The following is a 24,003-nucleotide window of genomic DNA, read 5'->3' as shown; positions in this document are numbered from 1 at the left end:
TAGGACTGAATTCCCCCCTTACTCCATGAATTATGGTTGATATTACTCTGGGAGTAAACTTTATAGCTCATTTATGAAGCTATGTAGTGAAGGAAAATAAAATCCTCACAATGCAGACTGACCTCCGAGTCCAGGTCTCAGCCGATTGTCATACCCATCCAACAGCCGGTCCAAAATGCGTGTGAAGATGGTGATATTGTCCTTGCTGTCATCAACAATATCTGGACCGTGCTTCTGAGAAAGCCTGGGGAAAGAAGAGAGAGATAAAAAGAGAAATCGGACTAGAAATTCGGTCTTGATATGCCCTGAGCTCTTGTTTTAAACAAAGATGTTCATTCAGACATGGCCTGCCTCTGCAGCCTTGCGCTGCAGTATGTTTTATGTTTGTCCATAGTATAACGTGTGTAGGAGGTTGATTGCAAGAGACATCACACCTACTCCAGTCCCAGCCTCTTTTCCTTGTAGTCACTGCAGAGGCTGACTGCAGAGATCTCACTGTGATTTTACCCATTTAAAGTTGCTGTATGGGGGTGCTGGCAACTAAAGTGCTAGAATCAACCAGTCAGGTGGGGAATGGTTTAGGAGTCCTGGTTGGGAGAATCATCTTCCCCTGTTCCAGCATCTCCCACTCAACATCCGAATGGAGAAAGGTTTAGCAGGAGCTCAGGAGATACCACTGTTACTCCAAACCCAGTTTCTCCCAGTAGGAGACGTTTAGCAAAAGATGCAGAAGAACTCATGGATAGAGGAGTTTACAGGCTCTCCACTTCAGGAGGGGACATTGCAAAGTTCAGCTACAAGAAGTTGCAAGGAGACAGAAGGAAAGATTAAGAAGCCTGGGCATGCAGCATGATAGATAAAGAAACACAGGAAGGTACAGAGATGAATGGGTGGTTTAGCGGATGAATTGCTAGAAGTGGTGCAGGAGTCTCCTCTGGTGGAGGTTGCAGTCCAGCACTGACAAATCGATGCATTACTGCTAAACAGAGAAATAAATGACTTGGGAGCAGCAGCTTGATTAAGATGAATGAATATGCCAAATGGGAAAGACACCAATGCTGGTTGTGGGGGGTTGTAAATTATACAGGTGCATTTGCAGAGCAGCACTCCTGGATCCATATTAGGGGGCTGGTGGAGCAGCTTTGGTAGTATTCCTACCCATGACTCTGCACATTTAATTTGTTTTCTCCCTTTCCTTCCCTCTCTTTCTGATTTTTTTTCTCTTTTACTCTGAATGTTTCTATTTTTCTTCATCCACTTAAGTGTTGTTTCTTGGGTGCTGCTGCATTAGGGCTGATTTGTAGGATGGGCAGCTTCCCTTTGTGGTGCAGACAACAAGAGGGAACGCACATTCCCAAACTGCAGGCTTCGATTTAGCTTCCTCCTTCCCCAACGTGTTTCTTTTAGGAAAGTGCTAGCGGTGCTGCAGTGGCTAGGAGCTTCCGGCATGCCTGTGCCGGACTCCATTCTAGCTTGTCAGACGGGTCGTGCATTCATCTCTCTAACAGTGTCGCTAAGCCTGCTGGATGAAGCCACCACCAACCAGCGTGGTATAATGATTACTAGCCTAGCCAATCTCCTACCACCACAGCTAGTTAGTGACAGAACAGCCTCACAAGGTTCAGAGGAGCACCCCCAGAGGTCCATAGGCCTATATGAACCTCAGCCAAACTAGCCAGAGATTTTGGCTTAGGACACGACAAGGAGGGGTCTGAAAGCTCATGAAAACAGGCTCTCATGAGAGACCCGTCATTTGCTGGAAATACAAGAACAGTATCTTCTCAATGTATTTTAGTACTTCTAGTCTGACACAGGAAATGCAGAGCCTGGGCAAAATGGAAGAATAGTGAGGGGAGGAATGGTGGCTAGCATTTTCAAGACCAATTGTATAGCATGGGGTTTGGTTAGAGGGTCACACTTTATATTACAGATACACTTATAAATAGTTTATAAAGGGCCAATAAATGACAAATAATAGAGCTGGTCAGGAATTTTCCATCTAAATGCAGTTATTTTGTTTATTTTTGTGCAAGTGGGGTTGACAGAAAATTCAGTTTCTGCAAAATCTAAATTGTCCCGTGAAAAATTTTGATTTGGCCAACATTTCTTGACTTTGTATCGGGAAAAATCAAAATGCAATATTTTGTGGAGGGTCAGGTTGACCTGAATTGACACACTTCAGTTTGTTGACCCTAACTGAAATGTTTCATTTCAGGTCTGTTTGACATCAGTCTGTGTTTGCTTGTGCTGCTGCCTACCTCATGGAGTATTTGAGTGCCCCAGTTCTCCTCTTTGAGACAGACTCCCTGGCTAGACTACATCTCCCATGATGCACCACAGTCTCCAGTCTTGTTGAGCTGACATGATGCATCATGGCAGTCACATGACCATGGTATATCAGAGATTTAGTCCAGCCCATAGAGGAGAATGGGACCGGAGGCACTTGAACTACAACTCGTATAAGGCATTGTGGCAGCTGAAAGAGTTATAGAGTAATGTCCATCCAAGCCAAAATGAAATGTTTTTGTTCTGGAAAGTCAAAAGGTTTTGTTTTTAATCAGAAGTGTCAAAATGAAACATTTCATATAAGTTTTTTTGGCACTTTCCATTCTGTAAAAAAATAAATATATATGGACTTTTTGTACAGATTTGGTACAAAAACAAATTTTAAAATATCCATGGGACAGAAATCTGATTTTCAAGTAGGTCTAATAAAGAGCCACTTTTAATAAGTGGGACTGTAATAGTGCAATTGGAATAATATCCCACAGGTTGCTTAACAATGGTTTTAACTATCTGTCCCACCTTCTGCTGATGTGCTCATAACCATCTAGAACTCATGAAATGTATATCTGTATCATGCTAACAACAGCTATTAAGAATTTATTATTGCTTTATAAGCTATTTAAAATGCAGACTTAATATAAAGCGTGACAGGATAGCGTTTTAAGAGCAGTGCCTGGCAGAGGTTCACGAGTGATCGGCAAATTCATCTTGTCGAATTTTGAACCTGTTTTGCTTTCTTTGAGGTTTGAAATTTTAACTCAGACTGGAAGACTGTGGGGTTCACATCTCGCTTAGAAGACTGTGAAAAAGCAGCATGGCTGGGGAGATAAAAATTTCAAAGGAAAGCATCAGGAGCATCTCTATGTGGAACCATATTTGGGGCATCTGCTTGGTCCAGCATAGCTTTGGAGAGGGGCTCATCTATCCTTAATATAAAGCAAAGGCTGCCCTTTGACTAAGGAAAAACAATGGGACAAATTGATCCTTCTCCTGCCCTGACCAAGTCGGACTGGAGGGTGCAGAAATAATGAATGAAAGGAGAACTGACAGCAGATGAACAAGACCAACACATGGCCAACAGAATGTGAGATGATGACGTGCATGTGAGGGACAGAGGTGGAGTTAGGAGCTGAGAATATGCAACGAAGGGGCAATGAAGAGCTCTGAAGGGATGCAGGCCAGTTCAGACAGTGCTACCAAGCCTACAGCCAGAAGGGCTGCAAGGTCAGGCAGGAATGCTGGCAGGGTGTTTATAGCTCATGGCCTAGCAGTGAGTGGTGTGGAATACAAGCTGCTTCATGCTGACTGACAGCTTAGTGGGACTCCACGTTTCCCCCTTTATTGTGGTCCTAGCGGAGGCAAATCACAGGCTTCCCATCATCTTGAAAAAGGAACCTCCAGGTGCTATTCCCTGGGCTCTAACTACCTGCTCAAACACACACACACACACACACACCCCAGTTCTGGACCCCATTTCCTGTTCCACCCACACTGGCCTTAAGGGGCTGAATTTTCCTCTGCTAGTTAGCATGGCTCAGGTGTTTGGGATGGAGATGAAGATAGTTCACTGGACGTTTGGCTTTACAGCCCTGGAGGCCAAGTGTAGATTTCTTTGGATTGGTCTTGTTGGGCTGAAGAGGTCTGAAACGAGGGGAGGGCAAGAAGTATAAGAGTGTGGCGTAATGGCAGGTAGATCAGAGGGACAAGCAGGTACGTAAGAAGAGGTGACAGACCGCAGGAGAATGCCAGGTCAGAGTGAGATGGAGGAAAATTTGGATCTATGATGTGGAACAAAAGAGCATGGGATAATATCATGTCTTTGTGGGTTGGAGGGGAATTGGGATCTGTAACAAGGCCCAAGACAAGGGGAGAGAGAGGACCAGAATGCAAAAAGGCTGCCTATAGATAGCAAGGTTAGCAAGCAGGGCCCCTCGCACGCACAGCACAGGCCGGCTTCCAGTGTGGCTCCAAAACTATCTACTATCTAAGTAACTACTTTCAGCACAACGTAGAAGGACTTCATGACAAATGAATGCCCAGATTCCCAGGTTAGAGACAACAGAAGAATAAGTGGTTCACTTCCACCACCTTAATCTAAATTGCAGTGGCTCTTGCTGCCACCCTTGTCACCAGGGGCCTGTCCGTGTTTACTTTACAATGAAAACCCAGCACAAAGGGAAGGGTTTATCTTGGGCAGGGAATGGAAATGGAATGAAAGTTCACATGGGCAGTTTACTGCTCCCTCTGCACCAGTGACAGCTGTGATGAAAGCACGGAGGTAGTGCAGCTGGAGGAACAGCAACTCAGCAAGTGTTCTGGCTACTGCTCCGAAGCCCATTTACTGTGTCAAAGAACAAAACGAAGCCTTTCTCCGCAGCTTAGAGACAAGGGGGTTTATTGCCTCTCAGGAAGAGTCGAGCAGTTTTTAGAGGGAGGTTTTCATGTGCAGTAAGGGAGAAGGAGCCATTTTAGCTCCCTGGTTTAACTGCAGTGAGAGTGTGCATGTGTGTGCACAAGGGCATGTATGCACATGTAGGCATGCGAGCACCTCTCTCTCTCTGTTTACACAAGTGTGTGCACAGGTAGGTAGGCACTTGTAAGAACGGGGCATAGATGTATAAGCATGTGTGCTTGAGTATGTGCAAAACAAATATGTATCAGTGCATGTGTACAAATGAGAACGTGTGAGGAGACTGAGTGTGCAGAAGAGAAGGCATGTGTCAGGTGGGCACGAGTGTGTATGTGGGATAAGTGCAAATGAATGTGTTTGCACGATTCTGTACACATAAAAAAATTAAATCTAGGGTGACCATATTTCCCTATGCTGAATACGGTAAAACACCTGGTAAAATTACTCGTATTAAAGCGAGTTCAGTGGCAATCAATCAGAACTATGCAGTACAAACATTCAAATTAACATCAAGTTGACTGAGCCCCTGTTAAAAAGAAATACTGCGTAGTTGGATTCTTTTTATTTACCTTCTTATCTTTAAGGCTTTAGGGCAGTGGTTCTCAAAGCCGGTCCGCCGCTTGTTCAGGGAAAGCCCCTGCCAGGCCAGACCAGTTTGTTTACCTGCCGCGTCCGCAGGTTCGGCCGATCGCGGCTCCCACTGGCCGCGGTTCGCCGCTCCAGGCCAATGGGGGCTGCGGGAAGCAGCGCAGGCCGAGGAATGTGCTGGCTGCCGCTTCCTGTTGCCTCAGGAAGACACTGTGCCAGGTACCAGGAGAAGCAGGTCCATCCTTACACAGTGTTGAAAGGCAGTTAACACCTCCAGGCTGCTGTTAACCACCAACATAACCCAGCAGCCTCCTGTCCCCCAGCTACAGTGCAGGCAGGAGGGGGTTAAGCTCTAAGGATGCATTGTGCACCAGGGCCCAGGGAACCCGACTGCAGGGGCATCAGCGAACCTTGCCAGAGAGATGGCTTAACAGGAGAGGATGCCTGGGGACTGAGCAGCCCCGTGCTACACTCCCTAGGGGCAGGATTCAGGGCAAGGGGATGGTGGGTGAAAAGGGTGCTAAGCCCCTGCCCAGGGGCTGCTGTGGAGCCTGCAGGTTCGGGGCATGAAGAGATTAGAAATCGCTCCCCACCCCACTGCCACTCCAGAGCTTAGCTAAAGGGCAGAGAGGCTTCCCCATGCCGGTGTTGCACGGGGCTTCGGCCCATGCAGGGCTCGGCTCCTCCTGGGCAGCGAACTGGGCCGGAGGGTCTTGGGCTTTCCTGGGGCGCCAGCCCAACCCAAGGCAGTGGGGGAAGGAAGGAACCTGCCAGCCAGGCTCTTGCTGAGGTCAGTGCTCTGACCAGGGGCTGGTTCTTCGCACAGCACTGGGAGCAGGATGCCCCCCACCGGGGTGGATATGGAGGAGCAGCAGGGCTGCGGGGGGACAGTGGGCGAAAGGGAAAAGCAAGGACAGGACAGTGAGAGGGGGAGCACATAAAGGGCTGATGGGTGAGCAGCAGAGGGGATACAAAACTGGCCGCTGCCTGGCGCCTGCCTGCACTCACCAGCCACCACAGCTCGCAGCCACTGCCAGCCAGAAACAGGATGGGGGGCAGGGCCCTGCTGGCTGAGAGCCAGCACGCAGCAGGAGCTGCACTGACAGACCAGCAGGGGGAGCGGCCTGCCCTGCACGCTGCAACTTTGCCCCGCCACTAGCCTTGCACACCCACCCTCATCGTCAGCCACTGGACCCCCCACTCACTGGTGGTGGGTGGGTAGCTTGTGAGCAGGAATCCAGCCAGCAGCAGAATCCGCCAGTATTCATGGGAGTTGGAGGGGGAGAGACAGAATATACGGGACAAGTTGCCTGTTTTTAAGGAAAAGTTGGGACACCTGCAGGAGGGCTTTAAAAATGGAACATCTGGTCACCCTAATTAAACCAAATATTGCTGCCAAGGATGGATGCAGTGTGTGTATTTGTACATATATATATCTATCTATCTCCAAAGGGATTTTTACTTGGGGATCTCCTCATTCCTCACCACTGCCCACATAGACTGTTCTCTGTTTAAAAGGAGATCATCCCTCCTGACAGTCAACCACAAGGGGTCATTTGGGAGGCACAGCGGAGTGTTATGCTGCCATTGGACTATATAATGATGTGATTACAGGTGGCCAATTATGGACAAATGGACTCTCATTTTCTCTGTTCAGAACAGTTCTATAAATGCAAGAAAGCAAGTAAGGTCAGGCAGTAGCATCCCAGATCTTGGGCTACTGGGCAAGTCCAGGAACCACTAACCAAGGCCAAGAACTCCATCCAAGATCAATGCATTTTTTTTCATTGTCATTTACACTTGTAACAGTCAAACAGCTGAATCAATTTCATTTTTCAAATTTTGTGAACGAAATATTTATTTATTTATTTTAAAAAAGGCCTGGAAGCAATCTGCCAAGTTTTAGCCCAGAGCGAATTGCTCATAGGCCAAGTTAGAAAATTGTTTTTTGTCATAAAAGTGCTGACATTACCTTAGCTATAGCGGCTTGAACAATGCTAATGTAATCCCAGTCACTCTCAGCTACCAGGGAGTGAACATTCCAAGGGGGTGAGGGGGCTTGTTTTATGTTATGCTAGAATATTGCATGCGGCCAAGGAAAACAGATACTTGTGCAGCAGCAAAATACTGCATATGAGATGGAGGATAGTGCAATCAACATCCTGGAAAATATTGCAGAAGACCAAACTGAGCAGGTGCTAGAGAGGGGGACACGTGAACCCTATAGCAAGGTTTTGGCAGGGGTGCGGGGAGGAAAGTGGACACTCTTCTGGGTTTATACTGGAATGGTTTAAAGAAAAGCCGGGGTGGCCTTTTTCTAGGTTCTACTGGAATACTCCACATGATGAAAAGTGGGGGTTGGGGACCTTACACTCGAATATCCCAAGCAGAGCGCGCGGAGTCCTCAGTCACCAGTGTTATTAAAACCCCCAGGTTCTTGTCATCTTACCCAGCTTCAGCAGGGAAAGCATACGCCATGAGTAGAATTCCAAGACGAATGGTACAGAGAGGAACAGTTCCTGGGATGCTCAGCGCCATGTCCTCAGGACGCAGCAATGGAGATTAGGAGAGTCTCTGAGACCTGACAGGGTAGGGGGCGGGAGAGTGGAGCAGGGGACAAAAAGAAAGAAAAGAGATTTTACTCACTAGCATGAAAGCTTGTCACTGATTTCCCCAGAAGCACACAGGTTTATCCAGAGTCCCTTCACAGCCAGTCAGGGCTGGGCTTGGGGATACAGTATAAATGCAGTTACAAGTCCCTTGAGTTTTGAGAAGACCCCAAATCAGTTCACAGCTATGATGGACAGTGTCACCACAGCTACCACTGACAGCATTAGCATTACTGACAGCTCCTGCCTCCCAGCTGCCTATAACTAATCCAGCTCCTATGCAGAGCTACCAGTGAGAGCTTTGGCCACAAGAAAGTTCAGCTGAATAGCATGAAAGGCAGTGGGTTCTAATAGCCGACAAAAGCACCAGAGCAGGGGACAAAAATCTCAGCTCCCTTTGTGGCCTGGGGCAAGTCACAGATGGGCATTTCCACACTTGGGTGCCTAAAATTTGTCACCCAAGTCGAGAAGTGCTAAGTCCCTGCAGTGCCCATTGAGGTCAGCACCTCTGACAATCAAGCCACTTTGATGTTAATGCTTCAATATCGATTTAGGTGACTAACTTAAACCCAAGCTTGAAAATTTGGCCCTTAACCTCTCAGTGCATCAGTTTCTTCATCTGTGGAATACAGAGAACAATGCTGACCTAGCTCACAGGGAGCTGTGACTATCAGGACAGCCAGTGTTTGCAAATACTCAGGGATAAATGTTAAACTCACCAGAATACACTTCAGAGCATGTTTTTGCACCCCTGCCCATCTTGGCAAATAGCCATTGATGGACCTACCCTCCATGAACTTATCTAGTTCTTTTTTGAACCCTGTTATAGTTTTGGCCTTCACAACATCCTCTGGCAAGGAGTTCCATAGGTTGGCTGAGAGTTGTGAGAAGAAATACTTCCTTTTGTTTGTTTTAAACCTGCTGTCCATTAATTTCATTTGGTGACCCATAGTTCTTGTGTTATGCGAACGAGAAAATAACAACACTTCCTTATTTACTTTCTCCACAGCAGTCATGATTTTATAGACATCTGTCGTATTCTCTGTTAGTCATCTCTTTTCCAAGCTGAAAAGTCCCAATTTAATTAATCTCTCCTCATATGGAAGCCGTTCCATACCCCTAATAATTTTTGTTGCCCTTTTCTGTACCTTTTCCAATTCCAATATATCTTTTTTGAGATGGGGTGACCACATCTGCATGCAGTATTCAAGATGTGGGAGTACCATGGATTTATATAGAGGCAATATATTTTCTATCTTTTTATTCACCCCTTTCCTAATGATTCCTAACATTATGTTTGCTTTTTTGACTGCCACTGCACATTGAAAAGGAGTACTTGTGACACCTTAGAGACTAACCAATTTATTTGAGCATAAGCTTTCGTGAGCTTCAGCTCACTTCCTCGGATGCATACTGTGGAAAATACAGCAGATGTTTTTATACACACAGACCATGAAAAAATGGGTGTTTATCACTACAAAAGGTTTTTTCTCTCTCCACCCCACTCTCCTGCTGGTAATAGCTTATCTAAAGTGATCACTCTCTTTACAATGTGTATGATAATCAAGGAGGGCCATTTCCAGCACAAAGAGTGGGTGGGGGGGGCGGAGAGAAAACCTGGATCTGGAAGACCAAGAAATGGTTCAGCTTTCAGGTTGTGAAGGCTCAGTTTAATGCCAGTCTGCTGGGGTTTACAGCAACCGGGACAACACGCTGGTTTCTGTCAAATCAACCAGGACATGAGGCCAGGCCCCATGCACAGAGACATTCCTGGTTTCAGGTTATGCAGTATTGCCTTAGCTAGCTCCAAACTGAGATGATAGTTATCCATATTAATGTGGAATTGAGCATGAGCATGAGGTACAAGAGTCAAATACCAGTCCTGTGGAGAGTAGGACTGGATCTGGTAACGAATTTTTCAAGTAGACCCTGTTGGTGCTAACTGAAGGTTACCTAGTGTGCTTGAACATAGTACTGGTTAAAACAGTAATACATTAATGCACACCAACAGGGTCTACATGGACCAATCAACGTGCAGCATGTTAATGTGCTTTAAGAAAAGGAGTACTTGTGGCACCTTAGAAACTAACCAATTTATTTGAGCATAAGCTTTCGTGAGCTACAGCTCACTTCATCGGATGCATACTGTGAAAAATACAGAAGATGTTTTTATACACACAAACCATGAAAAAATGGGTGATTATCACTACAAAAGGTTTTCTCTCCCCCCACAAACCCACTCTCCTGTTGGTAATAGCTTATCTAAAGTGATCGCTCTCCTTACAATGTGTATGATAATCAAGGTGGGCCATTTCCAGCACAAATCCAGGGTTTAACAAGAATGTCTGAGGAGGGAGGGGGGGAGGTAGGAAAAAACAAGGGGAAATAGGTTATCTTGCATAATGACTTAGCCACTCCCAGTCTCTATTCAAGCCTAAGTTAATTGTATCCAATTTGCAAATGAATTCCAGTTCAGCAGTCTCTCACTCAAGTCTGGATTTGAAGTTTTTCTGTTGTAATATCGCAACTTTCATGTCTGTGATTGCGTGACCAGAGAGATTGAAGTGTTCTCTGACTGGTTTATGAATGTTATAATTCTTGACATCTGATTTGTGTCCATTTATTCTTTTACGTAGAGACTGTCCAGTTTGACCAATGTACATGGCAGAGGGGCATCGCTGGCACATGATGGAATATATCACATTGGTGGATGTGCAGGTATACGAGCCTCTGATAGTGTAGCTGATGTTATTAGGCCCTGTGATGTTTCCCCTGAATAGATATGTGGGCACAATTGGCAACGGGCTTTGTTGCAAGGATAAGTTCCTGGGTTAGTGGTTCTGTTGTGTGGTATGTGGTTGTTGGTGAGTATTTGCTTCAGGTTGCGGGGCTGTCTGTAGGCAAGGACTGGCCTGTCTCCCAAGATTTGTGAGAGTGTTGGGTCATCCTTCAGGATAGGTTGTAGATCCTTGATAATGCGTTGGAGGGGTTTTAGTTGGGGGCTGAAGGTGACGGCTAGTGGCGTTCTGTTATTTTCTTTGTTAGGCCTGTGTGCTTTAGAAATCCCACCCCCATAGAGCACGTTGCCCTATGGTATAGACAAGCCCTGAGATGCACTGAGATCTTTATGAAGACCCATGACTGGAGCAGCTAGGACCACATCTCATCAGGAATGACATACATTAGCTGAACTGTGTGGAGACACCGCTCTGTAATAGCAAAGGCAATGCAGATGATGACTGAGGTGCATCAGCAGAGCAGTTTAGGGGCCCAGAACTCAAAAAGCCAGGGGTGTTATAGATCAGAAGTGATGTAGCAGGGCAGAATTCCTTGAAGGCTCAGTACAGGAACTAAGAGATATACCCACAAAAGTAATCCAAGATTTTACAGCAGTGATCCCAAATGCTGCAGTAACAGCTTTGCAATCTGTAGTGGTTTGGACCTACCCTGGAGATTTTTGCCTAAGAGTGAGAAAAGAACAAAATACATCCTTTCCAGATCAGCTTTGCAAAGAGCTGGTGAGATGGCAGAGTAGAGGGATGCAGGGAACCTGATGCAGAGGAGGAGGAAGCCTCACACTAAGGGTATGTCTATGCTTTGAACTGGGGATGTCATTCTGACTGAGCTAGTGTGTTAAAAATAGAGTAACTGGTGGGGCAAGCAGCAGGAGTGGCTAACCACCCAGAGCACATGGCTAGCATCTTAGATGGGTATGTACTGGGGCCATTAACCTCTTCTGCCACTTGCACCACTGCAGACACACTATTTTTAGTGAGCTAGCTGGATTAGAGCTAGCGTAGGTATGTCTCCTGGAGCTAGGAATCACAACTCCAGCTCACAGCATCAATGGACACATACAAAATGGGAAATGACTGCCTAGGAAGGAGAATTGCAGAAAGGGATCGGGGGGTTATAGTGGCTCACAAACTAAATAAGAGTCAATAGTGTCACACTGTTGCAAAAAAAGGCAAACATTATTCTGAGATGTATTAGCAGGAATGTTGTAAGTAAGACAGAAAAAGTAATTCTTTCATTCTACTCCACACTGATAAGGCCTCAACTGGAATATTGTGTCCTGTTCTGGGCATCACATTTCAGGAAAGATGTGAACAAATTGGAGAAAGTCCAGATAAGAGCAACAAAAATGATAAAAGTTCTAGAAAACATAACCTATGAGGGAAGATTGAAAAAATTGGGTTTGTTTAGTCTGAAGAAGAAAAGACTGAGGGGGGAGGGGGGGGACAGACATGATAACAGTTTTCAAGTACATTAAAAGGTTGCTCCAATAAGAAGGGAGAAAAATTGTTCTCGTTTATATCTGAGGATAGGACAAGAAGCAATGGCTTTAAATTGCAGCAAGGGAGATTTAGGTTGGACATTAGGAAAAACTTCCTAACTGTCAGGTTGGTTAAGCACTGGTACAAATTGCCTAGGAAGGTTGTGGAATCTCCATCATTGGAGATTTTTAAGAGCAGGTTAGAGAAACATCTGCCAGGGATGGTCTAGATAATACTTAGTCCTGCCATGAGTGCAGGGGACTGGACTAGATGACCTCTTGAGGTCTCTTCCAGTCCTATGATTCTATACACCCTAGGACTGGAAAAGTTGTGGGAAAGGGCAGAGAGGAGCATGATGCTAGATATGTGGAGGAACCAGGAATGTAGCAAACAAAATCTGTGGTAATGCAGGCTGGTTGAAGACCGTGGTCAGTGAAAGCAAGAGCTGAACTGGATACTAGGATCGTATTAACATTGATCACAGTTACACACCAGTCTACACCAGGAAACTGACTATGGCTCCATCAATTCCTACGCATGCATCCTGTAAAGGGCCCTCATTCAGCAGGATACCTAGGCATATGGTTAACTTTACAGTCACAACAGTCCCATTGAAGCCAATGGGACTGCTCGCTTCCTTAAAGATAGGCACATACTTAAGGACCCTTCCAGCTCATGGCCATGGTGCTGAAAATAATTTGGGTCCATCTGCACTAGGGCAGAACTGTCTTCACTACCAATTCAGGTGGATGCTTTGCCAGCAATAGTGCAGACAGTGCCACTGAGACTACAGGAGATAGCCTGGCACACCACTCAACCTCTCCTTCCTTTCGTTTGGGCTTGATTTTTATTGGGAAAGTGGAGTGTGAGCTACAATTAGAGCATTTTGTGGTCCTCAATCTAGTCAGGCTTTTTCTTGAAGGGAACGGAGAGAGAAACAGGGCCAGATCCTGAGAGTTGACACTTCTGCATACATTTTCTCAGATGCATTGCTTCAACTGTTGTAAACAAAAGCAGGGGTCATGGGCTGGATTGTGCCTAGTGGACACTGGCTGGCATTGGAGCTGCATTAGCCCCAGGGCAATGATGGGCCAGATCACCCATGGTCTTATATCAACGCCCGTAAGCATCTGATCACCTCCTATGAGTAAAAATAATGTACAACTCAGTATTCTTTCTCCCTTCCTTGCTGGCACAAGGCAGGCTTAGGGGCTCTTTTAAATCTCCCCATTGTTTCCAAGCCAGATCCATGGGCCATTTGGGATGGTTTGAGTGCACAGGAGTACCCCCGCTGCTCCCCTGTGCAAAGGGACACTGGCTGGACCCCGCTGAGCACAGGGACTTTGACTACACCTGTCCTTTTCACCAACAAAAGGACCAAGCAAAATCTAGCTCTGTGTGAGGCACCCTCTATAAATCCAACAGTGATTGTCTGAATAGACTGTTTAATTAAAAGGGCTGTGGGGAGTTGATTGGTTAAAGCACCTCTGTTTTTAACTGACTAGTGACAGGGTCACCAAGGTGCTAGCACCGAGGAGCCTCTTTCTGAATGGCTCTGTCTCTCAGGCTGTTTTCATGCCGCGTCTGCAAAGAGGAGGTGGTTTATAGTAGACTTTGATCCAGCCTGGAATAAGAAATCCATTCCTGTACAGCAGAGAGCCCTCTAGTAAGAATGAGCAGCCTGAGCGCTGCTGGAGTTCATCCCCACAACATTGTAATGCTAGTAATTCTTGCGGTCTGAATTACACTGCATGACACTGTCCCCACAGGAAGTGCCTAAAAAAATTGTCCGTTTACCTCAAGCCTTTCATAGAGGAAGGTTCCAGAGAACCTGACAAACTGATCTGCTTGTTTTTATTATTACATGCAAGGATCACTTTCCCCACCGTGGTAAGAGAACATAAGAGCTTCCTTTTCCTCTCACCAGCAGAGGAATCTTTGAACTCACAAGCACCTGTGAGATGCACCCAGAACAACCCCAATGACTCAAAACACACACAGAGAGAAAACCGATGGGACTCCCACACAGACCTAAGAGGCACAAAGCCTATATATTTATCATCAGGCCTTGCAAAGAATCTGCCACTCAGACCAAGTGTTAGAGACACATGGAAGCTCCCAAGTGTGGTTTCTGCACTACAATACCAATACAAAATATTCACAAAGGAGGAGGCACGTGAGGGGAAAAATAAAGGGAAAAGGCAAAATGGAAACAAGGATGCTCATTGGATTGAGAGTCGAGCCCCAAACTGGGTTTGTTTATCCACATTCCCCAGTGTGCTGGTGACTGACAATTATGAGCAGGGTCCAAACCACCACTGGGTTTAATTTAGCAAAACCAAAAGCTGCTCAACAATGTTTCCCATAAACCAAAACTAATCCCAGTTTGCCCCCCATAATTTCCCTGAAAGTGATTCCAGGAATGCATCCGATGAAGTGAGCTGTAGCTCACGAAACCTTATGCTCAAATAAATTGGTTAATCTCTAAGGTGCCACAAGTACTCCTTTTCTTTTTGCGAACACAGACTAACACGGCTGTTACTCTGGATCCAAGTAGAGACTAGTTCATAACCACCACAGCTACAGGCAGGCACACAGACTCAGCCACAAGTGTAACAACCTAACACTAGTCCAACCGCACAGCAATTAGAGGCAGACAGATTCACAACCATTGCAACTGCAGAAAGACTGACTCACAATCACAGCAACTGCCAACTCAGACTAGCAACCACAACAGCACACACAGTATTGGAAATCTGATGCTGCAAACTATACACATGACTGACAATGCTATTATTGTAGTAGGAAAAGAGTCTGAGACATAAGCCCTTGTATTAGAGGCCTGAGATAAAGTAATACTCAAAACTTTGCTGATATAAAGCAAAGTTAAGTTGTGAGTAAGAGGCAGGACCTGCTCACAGAATTTGGCAAGAACAGGGCTGATATTGCAGAAACACACATTCCTAAGTAGTGCTAGGCACAAGAGTATATACGTAAACATATTTCAGAAGGGTGGTATCAGAACACCTTGATATGAACTCATTCCCTAAAAATAACAGGAACATGCTGACCCATCCTAAAGATAAGGTCAGGATGACAGTGTAATGAATAGAGATGTACAAGGTGATGGGTGGTAACTGGCTTCATCAGAGGGTGTCAACTAACTATATCAGAGGGGCAGTACGTAACTTGTTTGTATTGATGTATAAAATGGAGCCTCAAAGCAAGTGTCTCTGGCTAGCCTTGGGAGGAACAGAAAGTCCCACCATTCACTGAGCTGGGCCATTGTTACAAGCATACAAGTATCAGTGGTCCGGTAGAGTCTGTGGGATACTAGTACAGTGCTTTGTCAACAATAAACCTGGCTGGGTGCCTTCGTACCTTAACAGATCTTGTGGTCATTGGGTGGTTCTCTCGAGGTCCGCTATGCCAGCTGTCTGCACAAAGCTGGGACAGCACACACAGCCAAACATCTGACCACATTGGTGACCCCCCGACTACTGATCTGGGAAGTAAGCATGCTGTCCTCTGTAATAATTGGATCCCACAAACCAAAAACACCAAAAAATATCACACCACAAGAACACCAAAAGATCTCAGTATTCACTGAAGAAACCCCCAAGCATCAAAAAAAGGGAAAATGGAGTGCTTTATAAATAAAAAACTGGCCAAATACACCTCAATCTACCATATCTGAACAATTATGTTGGCAATCGCATAGAAACCACCATCAGTTAAATTAAACTTGGCTACTATGTAAAAGCAACGGCATTATTGCTGTATTGTTGTATTATTGCTGTACATCATTTACAATGTGCATAACCTTGCTAACCTGTTTAATCAACACACAGGTAAAAATCAACAAACGAATGGCAGCAAACAACACGAAGGCAAGAAAAAAAACAAACTGGTAAAAAAATTAAGTTACACAGTAACTACAAATTGGGTAAACAAATTCCCTGGTAGTACCAGTCACAGTTTGGGATCAATAAGGAAGGCACATGTTATTCAAAACAATCTTGTTCAGTGTCTGGGTACCAACACTAAATCCTGACACAACAATTTTTGATAAATTGGTGACTGTCCATTCAGTAGGTTATCTGAAAACCAGCATCCATAAAAAACAACTGAATCTATGTCAGCTACTGGGGTATCACTAAATAATGCAACCAATAAAACAAAACAGCGACCTGTTCCTGTTTCCTTCCCAGTAAAGCTTACCAGAGGGTAACAACCAGCAGTAAGGGTAACCTATAACATGGATGGACAGTACTTTGTACTAACTAATTACAAAACATTTATATATAAAGGCCTTATTTGTAATGTCACTGCTCCAAATGTCTGTTTTACTTCTCATATATATAGCACTGTGGAACACACTGTAATAGTGTCTATCCCCGTGTTTGAAAACACTCAGCCTACTACTAATGATAATACAGGTGGTAACTGTAATTGCCCTAATAAAAGTGTATTGTCATCTGCCGTACCACAAGGACGAAACTACAACCCCAAATTAAAAGAAAAATTGTTATGCTTCAGTATAAGATGGTGTCATATGTACACATACATACTATACATATATACCCATATACACTACAAATATATGCACCATATCCATATTACTCATATATATTAATTATTTAAATGTGCCACCAAGGCTCAATCATAAAACTACATTCCTCAAAGTCCCGGGCCTAACATTCCCAGGTCCACCATAAGGAACTTAAAAACAATTGAAAAATAAAACCTGTCCATCAATCGTACAAAAAAACGAGCAAATTACTGAACAAATGGGGCATAAATGTATAAATGGTAAAGTAAGGTAACCAAATACAGTGTTTAGCCCACTGGGTCATCTTCAGCCCATGCATTATGCTTTTCTGAAATGATGGGTAAACATCCTCCCCATAAAAAGACAAAACGTGGGGGAATATAGTAGGAAGAGAGCCTGAGACATAAGCCTTTGTATCAGAGGCCTAGTATGAGGCCTGAGCTAAAGTAGTAGTCAAAACTTTGCTGGGCTAAAGCAAAGTTAAGTTGTGAGTAAGAGGCAGGACCTGCTCACAGAATTTGGCAAGAACAGGGCTGATATTGCAGAAACACACATTCCTAAGTAGTGCTAGGCACAAGAATATATAGGTAAACATGTTGCAGAAGGGTGGTACCAGAACACCTCGATACCAACGCATTCCCTAAAGATAACAGGAACATGCTGACCCATCCTAAAGATAAGATCACGATGACAGTGTAATGAATAGAGATGTACATGGTGGTGGGTGGTAATCAGCTATGTCAGAGGGTGTCAACTAACAACGTCGGAGGGGCAGTACGATACAGTACAATACAACTTGTTTGTATTGATGTATTAAATGGAGCCTCAAATGGAGTGTCTCTGTCTAGCCTAGTGAGGAACGGAAAGTCCCGCCATTCACTGAGATGGTCCATATCTTAGTGGTCCGGTAGAGTCTGTGGGATATTAATATCGTGCTTCATCAACAATAAACCTGGCTGGGTGCTTTCATACCTTAACGGATCTTGTGGTCAGTGGGTGGTTCGCTTGAGGTATACTGTACCAACTGTCTGCGCAAAGCTGGGACAGCACACAGGGAGAACACACACGCGCAGCCAAACATCTCACCACAATTATCTATACATAAACGTATGTGTAGCTAGCACCTTTGGCATGCCATGCATCACTAACTGAAACCTTGACAATCTTTTGTTGTGATCCTTGCACCTCCCTTCACCTTCCTCATTCCTGTTGCCTTCACTGACGTCATTGAGTCAATAAATAGGTGCTTATTCTTCACGCAAAGAACTATGTCCTCTATTTGCAAAATGTTATACACGCATGGCACTAAACAGATTAATAAAACTATCTATACATGTAACCCACAGATCTTCTGGGTGTGGTGCTCTGTCCCCTCTAGTGGCACCGAGACCACTTAGAGATTAATGAGTCTGCTACAGCCTTCGCTAAGAGCCATGTGGCTTTTAGCTCATGCAGTAGAGGCTCATGCATTTAGCTCCAGAGGTCCCAGGTTTGATCCCATCAATGATAGATACAGATAGTGGTACAGTGTAATGCATACACAGACATTCTATGTTCACATACAATGTAAACAGCCATGCCAGCCATTGATACATACATACTGAGATACTATATGCCAGTGGTGGGCACCCTGCGGCCCATCAGGATAATCTGCTGGCGGGCCACCAGACAGTTTGTTTACATTTGCATGGCCGGCCGCAGCTCCCAGTAGCCACGGTTCGCCGTTCCTGGCCAATGGTGCTGGCCGCTGCTTCCTGCAGCTCCCTTTGGCCGGGAACGGTGAACCGCGGCCACTGGGAGCTTCGGGCAGCCGTGCAAATGTAAACAAATTGTCTGGCAGCCCGCCAGCAGATTACCCTGACGGGCCGCAAGTTGCCCACCACTGCTATACGCATATATACTGAATACCCAGACTGGGTACCTCTGAAATGTACGTATGTGCAAAATGAATATACATTTAGCTCAGAGACATGGGAGCAGGAGAAAGTGATGGCAGTAGTAGGGACTGGAGGAGTATTTGAAAGGCAGGATTATTTACTATGCTAACTGTCTGGGTGTGTAATAATGCCAGGATTCGGTCTGTACATTGTGCTATTTTTTGTAAACATTTGGCAGGAATACACCCACAGATAAGGGGCTGGGCTTTTTTCTTCAGAGCTGAGCTGGAGCAAAACTGAGGAGGAGGAGGAGGACTTGAAAGGAGTGAATGAGAGAGAGAAAAAATGAGCAAACACTGAAATAGGAAGAGAGGAAAGGAAAGGGGGGATGCTGAGAAGCAGAATGAAAGTAAGTCTACAAAATGGAGAGGGACGGGGAAAGAAGGAGGGAGTAAAAGAGAAATGTATAGAAAGAAGGGGATTGAGAAAGAATTAAGGTGGGAAGGAGGGAAGTCACAAAAGTCACACATATTTGTCACAAAAGACACAGAACCAAAGAAAAACAGAGCTCCCTAGAAGCTGACCTATCTGCACAGTGGTGCTCAGAATGTACCTGTGCATTCTTACCATACAGGAAAAAGCAAGAGGAAATTCCAGGAGAGGTGGTGGAATCTGCAATCAGACTTATGTGCCAGAGGGTACAATGTACAGCCCGAGCACCAGCAACTTCTCAGATCTCCATTTGTTAAGAGAATTGGACACCATTGTGCTCACTTGCCTCTACTGACTTTGTGTATCAGGAGGGAGGGGGAAAGCAGACACTGGGTATAGTCTGGATAGGCAATCAGGCACTGGGCACGCTCTGAAGGACAGGTAGCTAGAAAGTCTGCAGGAACAGTGGCATCATTTTCAAAACCATTGGAGATCCTTTAGGTTGAAGGCTCCTCGTTTAGGGCAAAGAGGTGGTTAAAAAGCTACACTGAAAGGCCAGGACTGCATCCATAGCACCAGCATCTTCATCCATCTGTAGAGGCACCTCACCCTGACTAATCCCATTGTCTGGAGTGGGCATGTGCTTGTCTCCTGCCTAACTGCTCTCCTCACATTCTAGGACCCTGTTAGTTCTGTCTCTCTCACACTCTTCCTTGAAAAAGATGAGGTGGCTGGGTGACGGATTAAAACAATTGCCCTCTATGTCACCGGATCAAGACCAGCCTCAGAGAATTGTGCCCAGAAATCATTACTCCCTGGAGGGTCTCAGCCCATTTTTTCTGTCTGAAGACACCACAACAGAGCGGACAGCTGGCAGACCTTGGGAGGCCAAGGATCTAACTGGCCATGAGATTCACTGCTCATTCACCCCTAGGGGTTGTTCCTCTCAGCCAGGTGTACAGAAGCAGTGTGGGGGAAGCTCGCACTGCTGCTGCTGCTCAGACTGTGACTGCTCTGTGGGTAACAGATTTCAGTGGGTAGGCTTGTCAATCCAATGCTTAACAACACTATTCCTTTTAACAGGTCCACGCCTCAGAGCCCAGCACCTCAGGGTGCCCAGGTCCAGAACCCCATATCCCCACCTCTGCCAAACCCCCAGCTTCAGAGTCCATCAGGCCTGGCTGGTGGTTGCATTGGTTTCACTCTCTCCTCTTTCCTCCATGCACCATCTCACTCTAGAAACCTGGCTACAAGATTATTCCAGTCCAGAAAGTTTGTATATTCCATTCTTGACCTCACGTCCTACCAATGCAGTACCCAAGCCCCGAGGAGCCTTCTCTTTCCTCTACCAGCCATGAGATGATGTATATAGTAGAGCCCTGCAGTGGGTCTGAGATCCTGCAGAACCTGTTGCCATAATAGCGGGAGCCGGTAAAATGTACTTTTCTGCAGGTGGGATTGGGTGGGCAAAAAACGGACTGTGATAATTTGCCAGAAAACACTAACTCTCTCATCAGTTTGCCACATAAAAATTGTGTCTAATTCTGTTTATGTATATAATATATTGACCAACCAATTTTGTTTTGTTTTTTTAGTAGCATGGGAGAATCGGTCTCTCCTGCGGGATCTAAGGTTTTTGCAGATAGGATCAGGATAAAAACAAACAAGAAACAATGCAGGAGTGGGAATTGCATGGTGGGACAGGAGCGAGATGTAAAAAATAGTCCCACTCAGGGATCTAGTATATAGGGCTGCATAATATTTAATTCCCAGGAACTCTACGTATTTTATGTGGATTCCATCAAGCATAAGTCTCCCAGAACGTCCTGTAGCACCTGTATTATTCCAGATCAACCAGAAGCACTATAGTGGATATGCCTCAGCCTTCGAGGGTTAATCATCTTTGCAATACAGTGCTTACAATAGGTAGGAAACACTGAGCCCTTACTACTCAGTGCTGTGTTTTGCTCTCTCCCCAGTCTCTTTGCTTGGGCACCTGCACAGATGATGTGCCCCCACCACTTAATCAATACACCTTTCCAAGCATCTCCATTGGGGCTGCAGCAGTCGGCATCCTCCTTTTGAAGCAACAAGCTAAGCGGCTGCTCCCAGAGAGCAGTCGAAGGAGCTGTCATTTAAGCACACTGACTTTTCATGCAGCTCCCTCAATAGCCCTTTCTTTTAAAAAAAAAGGGGGGGGGAGAAACTCCTTCGCCAGAGAATCCCTCCAGAGCAAGCAGGTTGGAACCAAAACTAAACTGCAGCCCTTACTCATGTTGAGCAGACTCCAGCTTGCTTCAATACCGCCAGCATGATATAACCAGCTCTTTAATACTGCAGACCTGATGCAAGTACCATCAATGCAGGGGAAGTCACTGGAGAAGGCAGTGTAGAAAGGGTCCGTTCTAGTCCACAGCTAATTCTCCTCTCAACCTACACCCCTCTTTGCTGATCTCCAGCCCAAGCTGACCTCATTAGCCTATCATCTGTCATTCCCCTCTCCCTCCCTCTATAACTGAGCACATACCCACAGTGCTCCTCAGAATTTCAGATAAACGCCACAAAAGGATGAGGGTCTATCAAACAGCTCTTTAGCCTCGCAGGTGTTTGTGCCCAGCCACCCATCCAACGAACAAACCATCTTTACCCTGATCAGCAGCGTATTGAAGAAAAGAATAAAACATCTGTTTGTTTACCCTCTTCTATTGTTGTCCACAGAACAAGCAGCAGCTTGGATTAAAAAAAAAACCCTCTAAGCAACAAGGAACAAATGAGGTTTGCACAGGTCAAGAGAAAGGGCTGACCTTTGTACTTTCCATCAGAAATACCCCCTAGATTCTCAATGTATCTTTCCATTCTACTCTCATCACCCATCCACAGACATACTCATTTGTGTCCCTGGACAAAATTGTTATTTACAACTTTGTTGTACACACCCTGCTTCCAAGCAGCAGTAGCAAGGGGGAATGCAGTAAAAGAGTCTATGTTTCTTTTGATTTCCCTTCTGATCTGGGCAGTGGAAGAGAAAGGGTTAAACAAACACTAGCCATTAGTCATTTCCTTTCAGTCCCCCTCAGGCGTGTTGATGGCTATGGAGAGCAAGAGAGATGTATGTGCGTGCACTGATAGAGAGATAGTCATTGGCAACAAAGAGGTCGACCTGCCTCCAAGTTAATAAAAAGGAGAATGGTTATAAATAATGAATAGCAATTAATAATAATTGTTCCCATCTCCAGCAATCAACATTTAATCCATATTTAAAAAAAAAAAAAAGAAAAAAGCCAGAGACACACAGAGCTTGCCATTGCGCCTGCAGATCGTAAAGAGGGGAAAAAATAACCCCAAATCCATCGAATTAGAACCCCCTGCTACAAATAAATTCACTGGGACAAAGAAAAAAAAATAGAGAAGCATTTGTATTCCTTACCACGCCACTCGATCCCTTCCCCAGAGCTGCCGGGAGAAGAAAAATGAATGAGCTGGAGCGAGTTATGGGATTGTTGACGTTGGGTTTCCTGCTTTCTTTCTTTCCTTCTGTCTTTTGCTCTCCCTTTTCTGTAGGCTTGGGTTTTCAGTTCGCGGCTGTCTGAGCTTGAATGCTCTGCTGTTCCAGCAGTATCTGAATACAGTGGTTGAGCTGAAAGCATTTAAACCTCTGTTGCTTCAATTGAGGCTAAAGTATGGTATTCTTGTATCTGTTACGGGGGAAGGAAGCCCAGAGAGACAGCAGACAGGGGTATTATTGTAGGGACGGCTGCCTGAGATTCTCCTTTAGCCGTTCTGAGATTGGAGATGAAAGGAAAAAGTCTCCTCCCCACCTGCCTCATTCCCTCCCCTCCCCAGTCTCTGGAGGAGGGTTTAACAGCCCTGTCCGTGCAGATCCCTTCTTCCCGGAGAGCAATGAAACAGAAAATACACAGCAAAGGCACATCAGTCGCACACAGGAAAGAGCACAGCGTGGAAGGGACACCCACTCTCTCCCCTGCCTCGAAACCCTCCAGGTGAAAAGCCAGTGTCACAAGGCATGGCCCAGTGCCCTCTAAGCGTGGGGCACTGGCCTGGCCTGCAGGTGGGCAGAAGGGCCTGCCTGAGCAGAGTCCTTCTCAGGAGGGAAGGGAAGCAGCAGAGGGGGATGGCCAAGGACTTGGTGCTGATATTTCCTGGTCAAAACAGCTACCTGTTGAGCTGGTAACTCCCAAACACTATAACCAACCTGTAACAGATGGTGCTAAACCAGGCACTCACTTGCACCCAGGACAAAGCTCCCCACCCCATCCCATCTTTAAAGCACGTTCACTGGGCAGGGGTGCTTTCACTATGCTGAATCCACTCAGGCACCATGGGTGTGAAGTTTTTGCCTTGAACTTGAAAGCTGCTTGGGTTCCTATTCCTGTCAGAGATTGGAAAGAAAAGAATCCAGGCAGAAAGCAAATGCAGAGAGAAAATCAGGGTTAAAAATGGAGCAGGGAGTGGGCAGAGTGAAAACAAATACAGAGACACAAGCCGGCGTGAAGAGACGTTGGATAGACCAAATACGATCTTGCACTGGCTGAACTCTGGGGGATGGTTCTGTCCTTAATTCATAGTACAAGCTCTTAGCTAACTAGAAAGAGGAAGGTTACTTATCGGTAACTGGAATCCAAGTATATTGCCTCTGAAGATATACACTCTTGAGACACATGCACCTCCTCACAAGCAGCAGCAGGGACTTCAAGTTGCACACACACACACACACACACACAAACTCACTGAGCATTTGGTATGAGATTATAAACCCAACCACCTCTGTAGATTCCCCACTCCTAGGAGAGCGACTAGGAGGAAAAGCCCCTGTATGATGGCTGGAAAGCTCCTAATTGGAGAAAGAGGGCTGCCTTTGCATAAAAATCTTTAGACTTAACACTGATGGTCAAGAAGCTAATGGGGAATGGAGAGCTACATTGCAGTTTTCAGAGACAAAGACAATTCTCAA

The 24,003-nt window shown here is 45.5% G+C and overlaps 1 protein-coding gene across 2 annotated transcripts in view; it reads right to left on the bottom strand.

The window, feature by feature from the left end:
• GABRA3 (gamma-aminobutyric acid type A receptor subunit alpha3) overlaps nt 1-22,877 on the bottom strand; it is a 131,415-nt gene extending 108,538 nt beyond the window's left edge. Inside the window, exons 1-3 of one of the 2 annotated variants that reach the window (XM_084639240.1) lie at nt 22,459-22,877; nt 7,734-7,865; nt 123-244 (exon numbers count right to left, since the gene is read on the bottom strand). In XM_084639240.1, the coding sequence (XP_084495366.1) occupies nt 123-244; nt 7,734-7,822 (211 nt within the window). In that variant the 5' untranslated portion in view covers nt 7,823-7,865; nt 22,459-22,877. The remainder of the gene's footprint in view (nt 1-122; nt 245-7,733; nt 7,866-22,458) is intronic. The other variant, XM_084639239.1, reaches the window with a different exon arrangement.
• Nucleotides 22,878-24,003: the final 1,126 nt, after the last annotated feature.

Source organism: Lepidochelys olivacea (assembly GCF_965140295.1).
Source record: "Lepidochelys olivacea isolate rLepOli2 genome assembly, chromosome: 9".
Classification (NCBI taxonomy): Eukaryota; Metazoa; Chordata; order Testudines; family Cheloniidae; genus Lepidochelys; species Lepidochelys olivacea.
The sequence above is the reverse complement of the archived record's forward strand: the minus strand, read 5'-3'. Positions and strand labels throughout refer to the sequence as shown.